Genomic DNA, 14556 nt, shown 5'->3' on the forward strand with positions numbered 1-14556 from the left:
GACCAGACTTCCTGTGTCGTAATGCTCTCCACCCACACAAACGAAGGTCAGAGACAGCAGCAATCCCCAATAAATACAACTTTAATAGAATGATTACAGACCTGATCCAGAGAAACATCACTACATCTTGTGAAATTACAGGACCATATTAGCATATGTTTATTTCCCCCTCCCTCTCGTAAGAAGTTTCGGTTGATGACTGTACATGCAGGTGAGGGTGATCTGAGATCTCACCTGCCCTGCCACCTCTGCCTCTCCCCTTCCCCTCCCTTCCCATCCCGGTACTAATCTCTAGCCGTTAAAGTCTCTAAACAGACAAATCTCCTGCTGAATTTACTCATTTTGCTCAAACTCCCGCACACACACACACACACACAAACACACCAATGAAAAGACAGTAATACTGATCGCGTTTGCATGATCTCTAGTGCATCCATTAATAAACAGTGCCATAACCGGCTGTAGTTGAAAGATGAGAACACACATACACAGAAACATCCGATTTTCAAGTTCTTATGAACATAGAAAAACAAACAAACAAACAATTTTTTTTTTTACACCGGACATAGTTGTCAGTCCCATCAATAGTCTTAATCAGCAGTTACACAGACGACTTCATAAACCATGTCTAAGCTAAAAACTTTCTCTCTCTCACCAGTCACATGTACCACTCTGCTACAGTCAGCATTGTAAGAGATCATTTTCAGTGTCATTGCCTACTGTTGTGTAATAGTGCAGTATTTAGATACTTTTAATTGTACGCAACAGGTCACATCAATCTGACTTGGTGACTCTGTTGACAGTTTAACAGCAGCAAAAAAGGGGTTGTGGATATTACAAAGCATTGAAATCATGTCAGTATATTTGTTTTGGTCCTGTGATCATTACACTTAAGAATATGCCAGGTATTGAGAGTGCTGAAGATAGCCATTTAATAAAAACCAACACAAGGTGACCACATCCAATGAATCGTTTGCCCGAATCTCTCTCTGACTGAAATGTGATGTTTCCCTTTATTTTTATTTTTTGTTCAGATGAGGCTAAGTAAGACGTTTAGATCAGTAAAAATGTGCGTTTGTTTATCAGAAGCTGAGTGACTTTTACTTTAGTTGAACAGGATCCTTCATAAAAGATAATTCACTACCGAAAGCCAAAGTAAAATCTAACTTGCATACAGATACACTTAAGTTCACAAACCCCTTTCACTTTCTAATTCAGACTTCTCCCTACATCCCCATTTCCTCTCTAATCGTCTCTTTTAGTGTCCAACGCTGATCTAGTGTCCTTCATTTCTACGACAACGCTGTCTCTATGTTTTTTACAGACCTGTCTGCTGTACATGTGTGCGTGTGTGTGGAGACAGACATAGCAATCGCAATTTGCCCGACATGCAGCTTCAAGTCACTGGCCGTACAAGGAATAAACAGGAATAAATCCCCCTTCTGAGTAAGATCAAGAGGAAGAGTGAGGGAGATGAAGGGAGGAGAGGTGGCAGAAGGGAGGCAGGTTCGGGGGGGCGGAGAGAGCAGTGTGAAGGGGAGGAGTTTGCCAGTGAATAATCCCCGCCTCTCATTCAGGATTCGTCGTTTTCGGCAGGGGGTGTGGTGGCGTTAGGGGCGGAGGAGTCCAGGTCGGATTTGTTGGCGATCCGGTCCAGCTCAGCCTGGACATCTGTCAACCCCAACTTGGAGCCTGAGAATAAACAAGATAATTTCAAATTGAATTAGAAGGAGTACGCTGGACAAAATTCTCATCACGTTATTTAAAAGCAGTATTAACCAAAGCTTTAAAAGAATATTTTGGGTTCAATACAAGTTAGGCTTTATTAACAAGATTTGTGGCATAATGCTAGTTGCCAAAAAAAAAAAATATTGTGACTTTAATAATTTTATTCCTTATTTTCTAAAAAAAAAAAAAAATTAATAATAATAAATTAGGGTTATGGGTGAAAGGAGGAATATGGGACAAATTATTGGGAAATTTTAAAGTCAGAAATTAAACCTATAAAAGCACTTATAATTTTCTATTAAAATCTAAAGCTGTTCAAATAATTTTTGCGGTTGTTTTAAGATTTTGCACAATATGCTGCTGTTATAAAACTGGATATAACCTTACACATAAAATTTAAGTAAGAGATTTCACAGTACATGGTTTTATATTAACATGCATATTGTTCCCATTATGTGGCCCAATTCAATTCTACTGCAAGTGCCTTAATGTAACCCGGATTTGAGCTTTTTTAAAAGAAAAGAAGGGACAAGTCGAAAAATAAGTTTTTGTGGTAGTAAATGTTGTGTTTGTCGATCGGGATTCACTTGGTTTAAACCCAGAATATTCCTACATCAGTGAGAAGGGATGACAATACACTTAAAACCTTAGCATGTCAGTGTTTGTGAGTCTGTGAGTGAACTATTTAGCACAAGAGCAAGTGGGCAGCCCAAGTAAGAAAGAGCCTTTGGTTTTGCTAAATCAATGTTAAGCAGAAAGATCAGAAATAAGAACTTTTTGAGCTTGAAGGAGAAAAGTAAATACATAGCGATGCAATAAATGGAGAGGAAAAACTCAATGAACCTTCACACAGACTCACACACGCATTCAGGTTGAAATCTGCTTTATAATAAAAAAAAAAAAAAAAAAAAAAAAAAAAAAGAATTCCAGCCAACACAATAACATTAAGCATGCAGTAAAAACTTTACTAAGTGACCATCTGTGTCTTTAGTGCTTCAAAAGGTACAATTCACAATGCTCAGACAATGTTGATTCAGAAATTATGCTTTAAGCCAAACAAAAGGCTTTCATCTGATGGAAATGTTATCATTGTTTAAAGGCTTATTATGTCTTAACTCCACTAATTATGTGCTAACAATTAGCCCTGCAGCGATTGTGGATTGTAACCTAAATTAGTTTGCAAATTAATTGCCTTGGTTTTGACATGATTCTTTGCCTTTACAGTGCAGGCACCAAACAAACCCATCACTGAGTTTTAGTCATCTATGTTTACATATTTGGCAGACACTTGTATCTAACGCAACTTACATTAATTCATGCATTCACCAGCAGTTTCCTGCTCCAATATCATGCAACTTAGAAGAGGTGCATTCACACTAGTTTTTGTAAACTTCTGGACCAATCCATGATGATGTCTGAATCAATCAACTGAAGATATTTGCCCAGCAGAACATCTAAATGTCACAGACTGAACACAAACTTGCTGCATATTTTGCAGTGTTGTGGGGTCAGAAGTAATTTTGCATACACAAAGCCTAGTGTGACCTCACCTAAAGATAAACTTCACCTGGTGTAAAACTAGCTGCTTGAGCAAATCCTGTTCAAAAGTGTGGGGTCAGTGAGATTTTTATTATTATTTCACCAAGGGTGCATTAAATTGAACAAGTGTCAATACAGACATTTATAACAAAAGATTTAGAAAAGGGATCAAATAAATGCAACTTGGTGGGCATAAGAGACTTCTTTTTAAATTGAAAAAAAAAAAAAAAATAGTGCTGTCAAACAATTAATCGCATCCAAAATATTTTTTTTTGTTTACATAATATGAGTACTGTGTATATTTATTATGTATATATAAATACAAACACAAACACATGCATATGCATATATATATATATATATATATATATATATATATATATATATATATATATATATATATATATATATATATATATATAAGAATGTTGTTTATATATTAAATATATTTATATATAATATAAAATGTAAGAATATAAACTTAAATACATGTAAATATTTTCAAAATATATACTGAATGTGTGTGTATTTATATATACATAATAAATAAACACAGTACACACAAATATATTATGTAAACAAAAACTTTTATTTTGGATGTGATTAATCGCGAATCGTTTGACAGCACTAAAAAAAAAAAAAAAAAAAAAAAAAAACCTTACTAACCACAAATGTTTAAATAGTATAGTGTAGTGTTAAATTGGTAGTGTAAAAGTAATGTCATTTACTACTACACTGAATGTAGTATTTATAGCAGAAAATGTGTGTGTGTGTGGGGGGGACTGGACATAACTAGAAAATCAAAATTAGAAATAAATAATTTAAGATACCCTATGGATGTAATGAAGCTTCATGCAGTGATTATTAGGCGGCCTTAAACTGTGAAATTTAAAACTCAGCACGAGACAGACAGTGTTAATCACAGAAGAGCATGATGGGCACGAAACAAAAAAGACATATAACAGGCCAAAGTTATACATGCATAGGTGTGTAAAAGTGCTAAAAGACATTTTTAGCGGATATTACAAAAAAAGGAAGATGCAGCAGTGGTTAAAATAAAAGGATGCAAGTGAGGGACAGTCGCCTGAACACACACCTTAGCGTGGCCAACATCCCCTCGCTAACACACATGATGAAAGACAGTTTAAAGGGGTTAAATATCATGACTGATGAGCAAAGTGCACACGAATATAGTTGCGCATTCATTCAAAGTACAGAAGAAAAAACTCATACATGGTACCATGGTCACAATAAGAAAATCAGGGCACAAAAATTATGACTGGGAGAGGTCACTGTGGCTAATGAGCTACTTTACCTTTAACACACTCCCATAAAATCAAGCTGCATTATGGGTTCAAAAACAAATGAAGATGCAAAAGAATAATATAAAAGGACACAAGAGAGTGGGCCATAAAACCACTGCACTTGCTGTTAGTTTCAGAGCTTGTAAGGTGAAAATTAAATCTGTAGAAACCCTTAGTAGGCATGTTAACAAACGTAGTCACTGCCAAACACTTTTTTCATTCTTTCAACATTTTAAAGGGATAGTTCAGCATTTACTCATGTCACATACTTTCTTCTGTCAGACACAAAATAAGATATTTTGAAGAGTGTTCAACTGTTTTTGTCCATGTAATGAAAGTCAATGGGGTCCAAAACAACAATGAACCCCTCTGACCTTCATTATACGGACATTCTGAAGTATCTTCTTTTGTGTTTCACAGAACAAAGTGAGTCATATAGGTTTGGAAAAACATGAAGGTGAGTAAATACGGACGATTGTTGTGTAAGCTAATTAGCTCTGTTGAGTTTTGTGCTAGATTACTGGGTTATTACTCAGTAATCTGATGCACTGTGAACAATGAGGGTGACAGCAGGTTAGCTTGAATGATTAGTGGGGTTTTTAGCTGCACATGCAGAGGAGATAATCAAATACAATCATTTTACCGTCGCTGATGTCAAAGATCTGGGATGGGAGGATAAAGGTGCAGGAGAGGAGGGTGATGAGGACAATATACGGGAGAACAGGGGACAACTTCAGTGACCTCACATGTGTACAACATGAACAAGACAACATTTGAAGTGTTTTGAAGATAATAATCACTCAGACCTGCTCCATCATTTGCAACATCAAGCCTCCATCATCTACTGTGACAACACAACTATTTCTGAGGGCTGCAAATTATTAATTTTGAAGACATGACCCAAGAAAAATAAAAAATAAACACTCCAAGGCCCACAGAAACAGGGTGTTTTCATATGCTGACATGCTCTACTGCTTTTATGAAATTGATGTTGAAAAATGGTGGAGAGCCTCAAAAATATGCCAGAGTCCAATTTGTATAATATATTAAAGTGATTTTCAGCAGATGTAATAGTTGTAAAGGTCATTTTACACAGTATGTGATCAGACTGAGATCTTGTCACCACTAAGGTGGTGTTAAATGTTGTAATGCTACTGCTTCAGCTCAATGCTAGCGTTCTTGAATTAGGTTATTACTGTAAATACCATATTCTGAGTTCCAGTGAGAGAAAAAACAAGATTAACAAAATTAAATGGCATTTTCTTCTCCATGTTATGTATTATATTCTTCTAAATTTTGGTAAATTACTGGTGGAAAAGTTATAATGCATCGTGGTACTCTTGTGAATGGCAGCCGAGACTGACACGGAAGAGAAGAAATTGTTGAATAAAGTTGTTGTTTTTTGTTGTTTCAGTTTAAACCACTGATGTTACTTGGACAATTTTAATGATGTCTTTACTACCTTTCTGGGCTTTGAATGTGGTAGTTGCGTTGCTTTCTATGGAGGGTCAGAAAGCTCTTGGATTTTATCAAACATTTCTTAATTTAATTGTGTTCTGAAGAAGAATGAAGGTCTTGCAGGTTTGGAACGACATGGGAGTGAATAATTAATGACAGAATTTTCATTTTTGTGTGAACTATCCCTTTAAATTTCTTTTAAAAACCTTACAGACAAACTTTTAAATGGTAGGGTAAATCCCTTCTTATTGGTCAATGATGTTGTGAAAATACAAAATCGTTTACTCCTGCATGGTTGTACTGATAGAAGTCAACATCTGCCAACTTATACCGTGTTAAACAGATTTTATATAAATTTTCTGTTATTGAAATACAAAACTCAAGCTCTCCAAGTCAAAACACTTCAAATTGAATATGATAGTGGACACAGATATGAATGGAGGAGTGCTACTGTCACAGAGGATCCCTCACCTGACTTGCGGACTGTTCCTGGTGTGTTGCTCCCTCCTCCTGCAGGTTGGCCACCTGGGCCGGGTGAGCCTGCTTTCTTAGTCAACAGACTGTTGAAGAAGTTAGCCAGCACACCCTCACTGGTCTGACCTCCTGCCACAAGAAATGACAATAATTAGCACAACCATACAAGCTGAAACTCTAGCAGATACTAGCCTAAACTAGATTCAGGTTGCTATAAAATGGTAACATCTACCGAGCCCTAAGCTGGAATTAAAAACATGTGTAAAGGAAAAAGTCTGAAAGAAGTTCAGCAAAGAAACAAGCTTTAATCCCAACGAGCTCTCCTAATCTCCTTCAAACACGGCAGCAATTTTCCTATGATTTGAACCTAAAAGAGTAAAGTCCTTCTTATATCTGCATCCTGAACAATCTCTGGAGACACTAAAAGTGTATTCATGATCACTGCTGCCCAAAACAAACAAGATTTTCACCCATAAGTCTAGATACAAGCTTTGAGGCTGGTATCTGATGTTGAAAGTCACAATCTTCCCAAGAAGACAGGGTGGTGAAAATCATGAAACCAGATCCAGAGACTGGATAAATAAATTCCCAAGAGCTAGAAAGGTGTGACTCCAAAAGCTGAGAGAAAGGAGAGAAACTACAGTACGGAATGCAAAAGGAAAGAGACTGAGAAAGATGGAGAGGAATCGGAGGCATGCATCCTAAATATGGCACACTCTTACACACCTTTCATGTTGGGATCAATCTTCTTGGTACCTGATTGCATGGGCATGACGTTTGCCACGTTAGCCGCAGAACGGTTGGTCGTCCTTGGTGAGCCAGTGGGAGCTCTGTTTGTTGGGTCCTGTTACAGAGACATAAAGATATGTTTTAGGATTATAAAATGTAATAAAATAACAAACAAAAAAATTAATAGAATGAGAGGACGACTAACATAAGGCCAAAGCAGAATGTTAAAAAAAATTTAAATTGGCTTGGGTAAAAGTGTCTGTTAAATGAATGTATGTAAATGCAAATGTCTTGTAGCAGGAAAAGTTATTATCCAAAACATGATTCAACAGTGAGTAATGCTGTGGGCTGAAATGTAAATGGAGCGCATGTAAAACACTCACCACTGGTCTTCCTGCAGTGACTGGAGGCTGTTTAGATAACAGAGACTGAGAGCAGGGCAAAGACAGAACAGAAATAATTCAGCGTTTATTTCTTAAATATTCTGACAATGAGCAGTTTGCAATAAACGAAAAGTGCACATTTATGCCAAGCCAATGATGCTTATGGTCAATTTTATATTTCAATGAGAAAAATCAATAAATAGCTAATAAATGTTTACCAAATTAGCATATTATAAAGATTTCTGAAGGATCATGTGACACTCAAGTGTAATATTGAGTAATGGCTGATGAAAAATCAAGAAATAACCATTTTTGTCGATTATGTTATACAATATTATGCAATTACCTGCAACTTTAGTAGAAACACTTGGTCATCTTCAGCTTGAACTTCCTTCTCATGTACAAACTGGAAAGACGTATCACAAATGAGCCATCACTTGATTAGAGAGATCTGTTTGTTTGTGTTTAAAGCCATTCCAGCTTCTGTGGCTATTTTCATGGCAAGAAATATTATGGCTGAACTCAGCTAACTGTATATCCAGTGGCAAAGATCCAATCAAGCGTGAACTCTTACCTTTCTAATTGGAGGTTTCACTATTACATCTTCAAAGTTGTCCTCTGCTTTTACTGTCTGGAAATTTTCATGCAGGATTGCGATCTTTTTTTCATTGTCCCATCCTGATGGACTGAAAATGAAACACAGATTATATGAACACATGTACTATTAAAGAAACATTTGATTTGATGCAGTAAACCCATTGTACTACATTACCCATTTGTGATTTATTTCACATTACAAAGATTATGAACAATATGCAATTGATTTTCATTTCATGTTGACTGTAATTCGTGTGTTAGTCACTTACATAAACACAGAGTCTTTCTCCACCACCTGAGCTGGGATGTTGAAGGGAAAGCCGTATAACCTGTGAACGAGGTATTTATATAACAAGTCTAGATTTTTGTTCTCCTTCATGGATGTGTAAAGTAGTGCTGCTCCATCTGAAAGGTCACTTGTGAAGGAAAAGAACAAGATGAGGTTACATTTAAGCATGGAACATGCGAGCTCTTCACTTTTACACAGCCATTATGGCGGGTCAGCAGATAATGTTACCACATTCCACTGCAAACAAGATTCAATACATCTACCTGTGTAGCCTCTGTTATTTTATTCAGATGCACAAAAAAATGACACTCTTGACATTTAAAGATAAAACTGAACATGAAAATAACCTGGTGTCCAAATGACTAAAATGTGAATTATATTCATCATTACATGCTGATGTGTAAGGATACACTGCAAGCAGAAGCGTCGAATGTGAGACTGGATGAAGTCTAAGTGCTCATCTTTATAATCGTGCTCCTTCTCCAAAGTGCTGATGGCATCACACTACACAGAGAGAGAATTATGAAAAGGGAGACTCCATTAACATACTACTACATCCTTGCTTTGTAACTTGATATATTTGGGTGAAAGCAAAAGCAGAACCAACTTGGTAAACAATGACCAGATATGTATAAGTATATCATATGTATAAGTAATGTATGTATAATGTATGTAAATGTATAAGTATATCATATTCGTTGAAATGTGTGGGATCCAACAGTCTGAGACGACATCAACAAAAACTGAGATTCAAAATCAAGCTTAAATCTAGAAACAAACTGCTTTGAAAATCTGGAAATTTAAAACAAAAGATTAAGTATAGAAAATGTATAGATATCCACACCATTTCTATTTTACCAGTCAAATTTGTGGCTTGTGAACTTCATTGTACAAAAGATGTTAAAAGATGGTGATCAGATGTTAACGTTTGACTTAAACTGTTATGCTATATAAATACAGAACCGTTCAAAACGTTGGAGTCAGTAAGATTTTTTTCCCTACAAAATTAATCCTTTTTTTCAGCAAGCAAGCATTAAATTGATTTGAAATGAGAGTAAAAAGTTTATAACGTTTACAGTTTAATGCCATTTATCATTTATAAAGATCTGTATTTCAAATGTTGCTTTTTCAAATTTTCTATTCAAAGAATTCAATTTCCACAAACATTAAGCAGCGCTACTATTTATAACACTGATAATAAAAAAATGATTGAGCAGCAAATCAGCATATTAGAATGACTTCTGAATAATCATGTGACACTGAAGACTGGAGTAATGGCTACTAAACAAAGCTTTGCCATCAGAGCAATAAATTACATTTTAAAATATATCGAAATATAAAGCTACTTAAAACTGTAATAATTTTTCACTATATTAAAGAAGGTAATATTTTACTGTATTTTTAGTCAAATAAATGCAGCATTCATGAGGATATACGACTTCCTTCAACACATTTTTAAAAAATCTTATTGACCCCAAACTGTTGAACGGTAGTGTGTAAATGCATGCACCATTGTAACTAGGGATGCACAATATTGGATTTTTGCCGATATCCGATAATTTTCAACTCATTTTGGCCGATAGCCGATGCCGATATATCATTATTTTTAATTTAGATTAGTTTTTAACAAGAACTTATTTGTTAAAATTAAATAATAATAAAGTTATTTTATAATGACAGTACAATGAAGATTTGAAAATAATTATAAATAAACTATATATTAATCGCTGCTTTTTTTATCAGAAATATGCAATGGTAAGCTCGACATTTTATTTTATGATTAAGCATTTGTAAATGGTCTAAAGCAAAATAGTTATAAAAATTCTGAAAATCTTTAAGAGCTCATAATTTGTTTAAAAAATATAACATTACACATTAATGAATAAATCAGTACATATAAAATTATTTAATTTAAGTGTCACGTTTGTGATTTTTTTTTCATGTAAGCTATAGCTTCTGACCTTTAAATCAAAACATACTCATTATTTTATGGCATCAATTACTGCTTTATTTAATCAGAAACAGTAGAAATATTATTTGTGTATCTTGCTTTCATTTTATTAGAAGTAGGCCAACAGCGCCTCCTACAGAATGAAAACTCCTTACTGAGAGTGCATTAGGACCCAGGGGAGCGTCTTTCTGTACATGCATTCTCAGTTTAAATGCAGCTATCCAAAACAGTGAATCCAATCACCATTCAGGCAAAACGTTGCTCCAAGAATGAACCAGAATGCTGATGTTATCTAATCACTAGCACACCAGACATAACATCATAATTAACCAATACATATCATATCGGCAAGACATATCAGCGTAATTTTTCATATCAGGCCGATGCCTATTTACATTTAAAGCCATTATCAGCCGATTGCGATATTGGTCCGATAATATCGTGCTGCATCCCTTATTGCAGCAGCCCTTTTAAATGCAAGTCCCAGGAAGTTTAAGCAGGTTTACCTTAGTGCAGACCACCACTATAGGCAGGCCCAGGTTGTGTGTGAATGTATTGTCTCCCAGCGGCAGCAGGACGCTCTCTTCCTCAGACTCAGGATTCCTTCTCTGGGGCACAGCTTCCAGGTCACTTCCTGGTTCCACGTATTCCTGAAACTGCTTCACCACTGCATACAAACAGTTACATTCAGAGATATTTACTGTACTAACTGCAAACTCATTCATGCAAGTATAAGAACTGTCAGCACAGCCTGCAGCAATATAAAGACTATTGCAGATCAAAATGCATCACCACACTAGATCATTCCTACAGCGTACTTAGCATGCAAACACACTCACAATCTAAACACACACACAAAGACACTACTCACATCTGTGCTCCAGCTCTCTCATGGTTTCAGGGGGAACTCTGAGCTTGTCCACAAAATCCCTCACAACGCTGCCCCATTTCTGCAGCGAATCGAGGGCCAGCCAGGGCCGGGACAGATCAATCACAAATAGAACCAGCGAGTCCTCAAGGTTCTCTGTTGATACGGCGAATTTCTGCAGGCCTTTGTGGTACAGGTCCCCATCCAGCACCCATGCATTACACCGTGCATGATCTGTCAAAAAGAGTCTGATTAGATTTAGCATGTCTGTATTGAATTACCTACTGTTGGTCATTAGGCTGCCTCTATACTAAGTATGACAAACGTCACTGATAATTACGCTTGACTGCTTGGGTTGGCAAAACAAATATTTTGAAAACAGCAACCATATTTAGGCTTCAAGTTGACTTGAATGAATAAATTGCAAATTACACTACATAATCTCAGTGCGCAGTTCTGGCATCTTTTCTTATTTACATCCTACACTTTTCCATTTTAATAAAGGACATGACCAATCTACTAAAACATTGTTTCAAAATACTGCAGTTAAAACCGTTCAACATATTGATTGATTATAGTGGATTACAACCAGATTTGTTAATTCAGTGTCATTTAAGGTTAAACATCTAAAACTGGTTTATATATTGCCAGTATCAAACTCTAGACAGTGATTTAATATTTACCATCGATATCATCATCATGAACACTGAAATACAGGTACTCTAACCCTCGGCCCTTCATGTACTCTTCTACACCTTGTAGTTTGGCCACCAGGGTGGTCTTACCAGACCCCACCTCACCTGTAAAACAAGTCAGATTAACACACCGACAAATAAAAAAAAAAATCTTAACAGACTTAGATGCATTTGGATCCTGAAAACAACTTTTATAATGCATATTTAATTATGATTATATGATTTTTTTTTATTAGTTTGAATATGATTTTAAATAAAAGTAAACATATTGGATATAATCATGCTGCATTTCTCTGTTCTGTTTTTACACAAATTATTCATGCAATTAATAAAATAGGCTAATTGAGAATTGGTGGCAGTGTTTTTAAAGCGTATAAATTAGTGAAAGCATATAAATAATCTCCAAAAATAGAAATGGTCTACAAAAAAAATTTGGTTGTTTAAAGGACGCATTGATGTGGAATATAAAGCTGGAAGAGAAACATAGATCTCTGGATTTCTAATGATTAAAAAAAAAAAAAAAAAAAAAAAAAACAGGGTCAAGAATTAACCAGAGACAGAAAAAAATCTGCTGAAAGTGAAAAATGTATCCGTTGAACTCAAAACACATAGTGATCTCCTTTTTTTTTTTTTGAGTGTCTGATCTATTTCTTTCCTTAATATATTTTTCTTCTGTTAAAATTGAGAATTTATGGAATTAATGTGAATTCCATAAACAAAGTGTGATATATTTTAGAGTTATAAAAATGAGACGTCTCCACACTGAAATTACAGCTCCAGAATGTTTATTAATAAAACAATATTATCTTAATATGGTAAGGAAAACAACATGGGCAAAACATTTAAAAAAAAAAAAGCCATGAAAATAATTATATCAATAAAGAAGTATTTTTTTTTACATATATATTCTTTCAACAGAGTTTGCATGGCCATTTATCTATCATGTCTGACGCCCTATGAGTAAAGCACATCCCACTGAGCAGCAAACATGAGCCAATCACTGGCTGCGTCTCAAAAACTAGTGAGCTGCCTACCTAGATAGCATTTTTAGTCATCATAGACGTCTAGACAGCACTTTCTAGGCATCCCTGGCACACATACAGCCTTTTCAGTATGTAAAATAGTTCAAATGCAGAATTTTGTTCCTCGGAACACGCCTATGACGCTGTCTAAGTAGGCGGTACGGTAGACTTTAGGACACGGCCCCTGTCTGAGAGTGCGGATTATCTCTATTCACCAAACCCGATAGTCTGTATCATATGCAAATCGTTAAGACGAAATAAATGACCAATTATAAAAATACTGAGTAAAATTCACGAGACTGGCACAAATGTGTTCTGCGCGCGCGGTGTCTGACGGCGACGACTGGAGACAATGACGTGACTCCCAGTAACAATAACAGCACGCTTACAATCACATCAGTGCACATATAGTACATTCAAACCTTACATTCAGTGAGCATTGTATGTTATTTATTAATAATGACAAATGTGGATGCAGATCAATAGGCTGAAACAGAGCAGACATGAAACAGCAATTTTTGTGTGACAGAGGAAAAAACACCCACCCATAACCACCACATTCTTTCCTGACGGCAATTTTGATCGGGAGCGCGTCGACACCTCACTCAATATCGATGACCTGAACGCAGAGGAACACAGGGTGGCATTAGCTGTGAAATCACAACGCTTTATAGAGTATGCATCACTGCGATCATTGATACAGGCTGGCCTGTGTGTACCTGCCCGGTTCAGGCAATTTGCAAGTTAGCGGCTAACAACTGTCACATGCGGCTCTGAGCCACCTAAAGCCGCGTTCTGCACATACAGTCGAGATTGAATAGGGGATAAAAGAACGGGCTAGGCCTACCATAAATTCTGTCCGTCATCTTCCTCGGGGTTTTGGCTTTCGGAAGTGCTGTTATTTACATTTGTGCTAACCGATAGGAGTGTATTTCTGCCCGTCGTCGCCATCTTCGCAGGCTTGAGTGACACCCCTGAATGAGCCCCGGATGTGTCGCACAGAGCCGAGCGCTGCTTTTCTGCTGGGCGTGGACCACTGCGAGCCGCAATCACCGCCGAAGCTCAGGTTCATAGAATAGAATATAATAGAATAGAACAGAATAGAATAGAATCATGGAAAAGGCTATTTATTAGCATCTATGGTTCCATTAGTACATCCATGATATATTTATATTGCACAAAAGGTATTTATAGAGGAAAAATATTCTTTAGATTATTAAAATTTTCTTCACACTGAGAATTTTCTTTCTTTTTTCATTGAAAATTATTTGAACATAGCAAAGCTATCCAAAGTGCTAAACAATGTAAAATAAAATTAAAAGAGAAAAGGAAACACAAAAAAGAAGCAAACAAGACATATAATAGAATAAAACAACAATGAAGTGAAATTAAAATGCTAAAGAGAAAAGATACATTTTCAACCTCGATTTAAAAATGGTAATGGAAGGTGCAAGGCGGAAAAGAATAGAATAGAACAGAACAGAATCATGAAAAAGGCTATTGATTATCATCCATGGTT

General features: G+C 36.0%; 1 protein-coding gene across 3 annotated transcripts; it reads right to left on the minus strand.

Annotated features, from left to right (window-relative positions):
- Nucleotides 1-63: 63 nt before the first annotated feature.
- On the minus strand, nucleotides 64-14045 carry LOC109111811 (cytoplasmic dynein 1 light intermediate chain 1-like). Of its 3 annotated transcripts, XM_042746096.1 has the most exons (14): nucleotides 13885-14045; nucleotides 13583-13656; nucleotides 12004-12120; nucleotides 11324-11554; nucleotides 10959-11119; nucleotides 8912-9005; nucleotides 8482-8617; nucleotides 8190-8301; nucleotides 7962-8021; nucleotides 7616-7660; nucleotides 7230-7347; nucleotides 6501-6632; nucleotides 5215-5233; nucleotides 1555-1692 (listed from the first exon to the last, which is right to left on the minus strand). In XM_042746096.1, exons 1-13 carry the CDS (start codon nucleotides 13986-13988, stop codon nucleotides 5226-5228), a joined length of 1392 nt encoding a protein of 463 aa, XP_042602030.1. In that variant the 5' UTR covers nucleotides 13989-14045; the 3' UTR covers nucleotides 1555-1692; nucleotides 5215-5225. The 3 variants fall into 3 exon arrangements, with proteins under 3 accessions (XP_042602029.1, XP_018980346.2, XP_042602030.1); XM_042746095.1 differs by lacking the exon at nucleotides 5215-5233 and having other exon boundaries at nucleotides 64-1692; nucleotides 7260-7347; XM_019124801.2 differs by lacking the exon at nucleotides 5215-5233 and having other exon boundaries at nucleotides 64-1692.
- Nucleotides 14046-14556: the final 511 nt, after the last annotated feature.

This window comes from Cyprinus carpio, chromosome B19 (assembly GCF_018340385.1).
Source record: "Cyprinus carpio isolate SPL01 chromosome B19, ASM1834038v1, whole genome shotgun sequence".
Taxonomy (NCBI): Eukaryota; Metazoa; Chordata; class Actinopteri; order Cypriniformes; family Cyprinidae; genus Cyprinus; species Cyprinus carpio.

What these genes read in the sequence shown, in the direction of transcription:
- LOC109111811 (XM_019124801.2), bottom strand. Translation starts at nt 13,988, where the DNA reads ATGGCGACGACGGGCAGAAATACACTCCTATCGGTTAGCACAAATGTA. An exon ending in TGTTTCTACTAAAGTTGCAG is followed by an intron (nt 7,661 to 7,961) that starts GTAATTGCATAA and finishes CCCTGCTCTCAG; the next exon opens with TCTCTGTTATCTAAACAGCC. An exon ending in AGGAACAGTCCGCAAGTCAG is followed by an intron (nt 1,693 to 6,500) that starts GTGAGGGATCCT and finishes GTTTATTCTCAG; the next exon opens with GCTCCAAGTTGGGGTTGACA.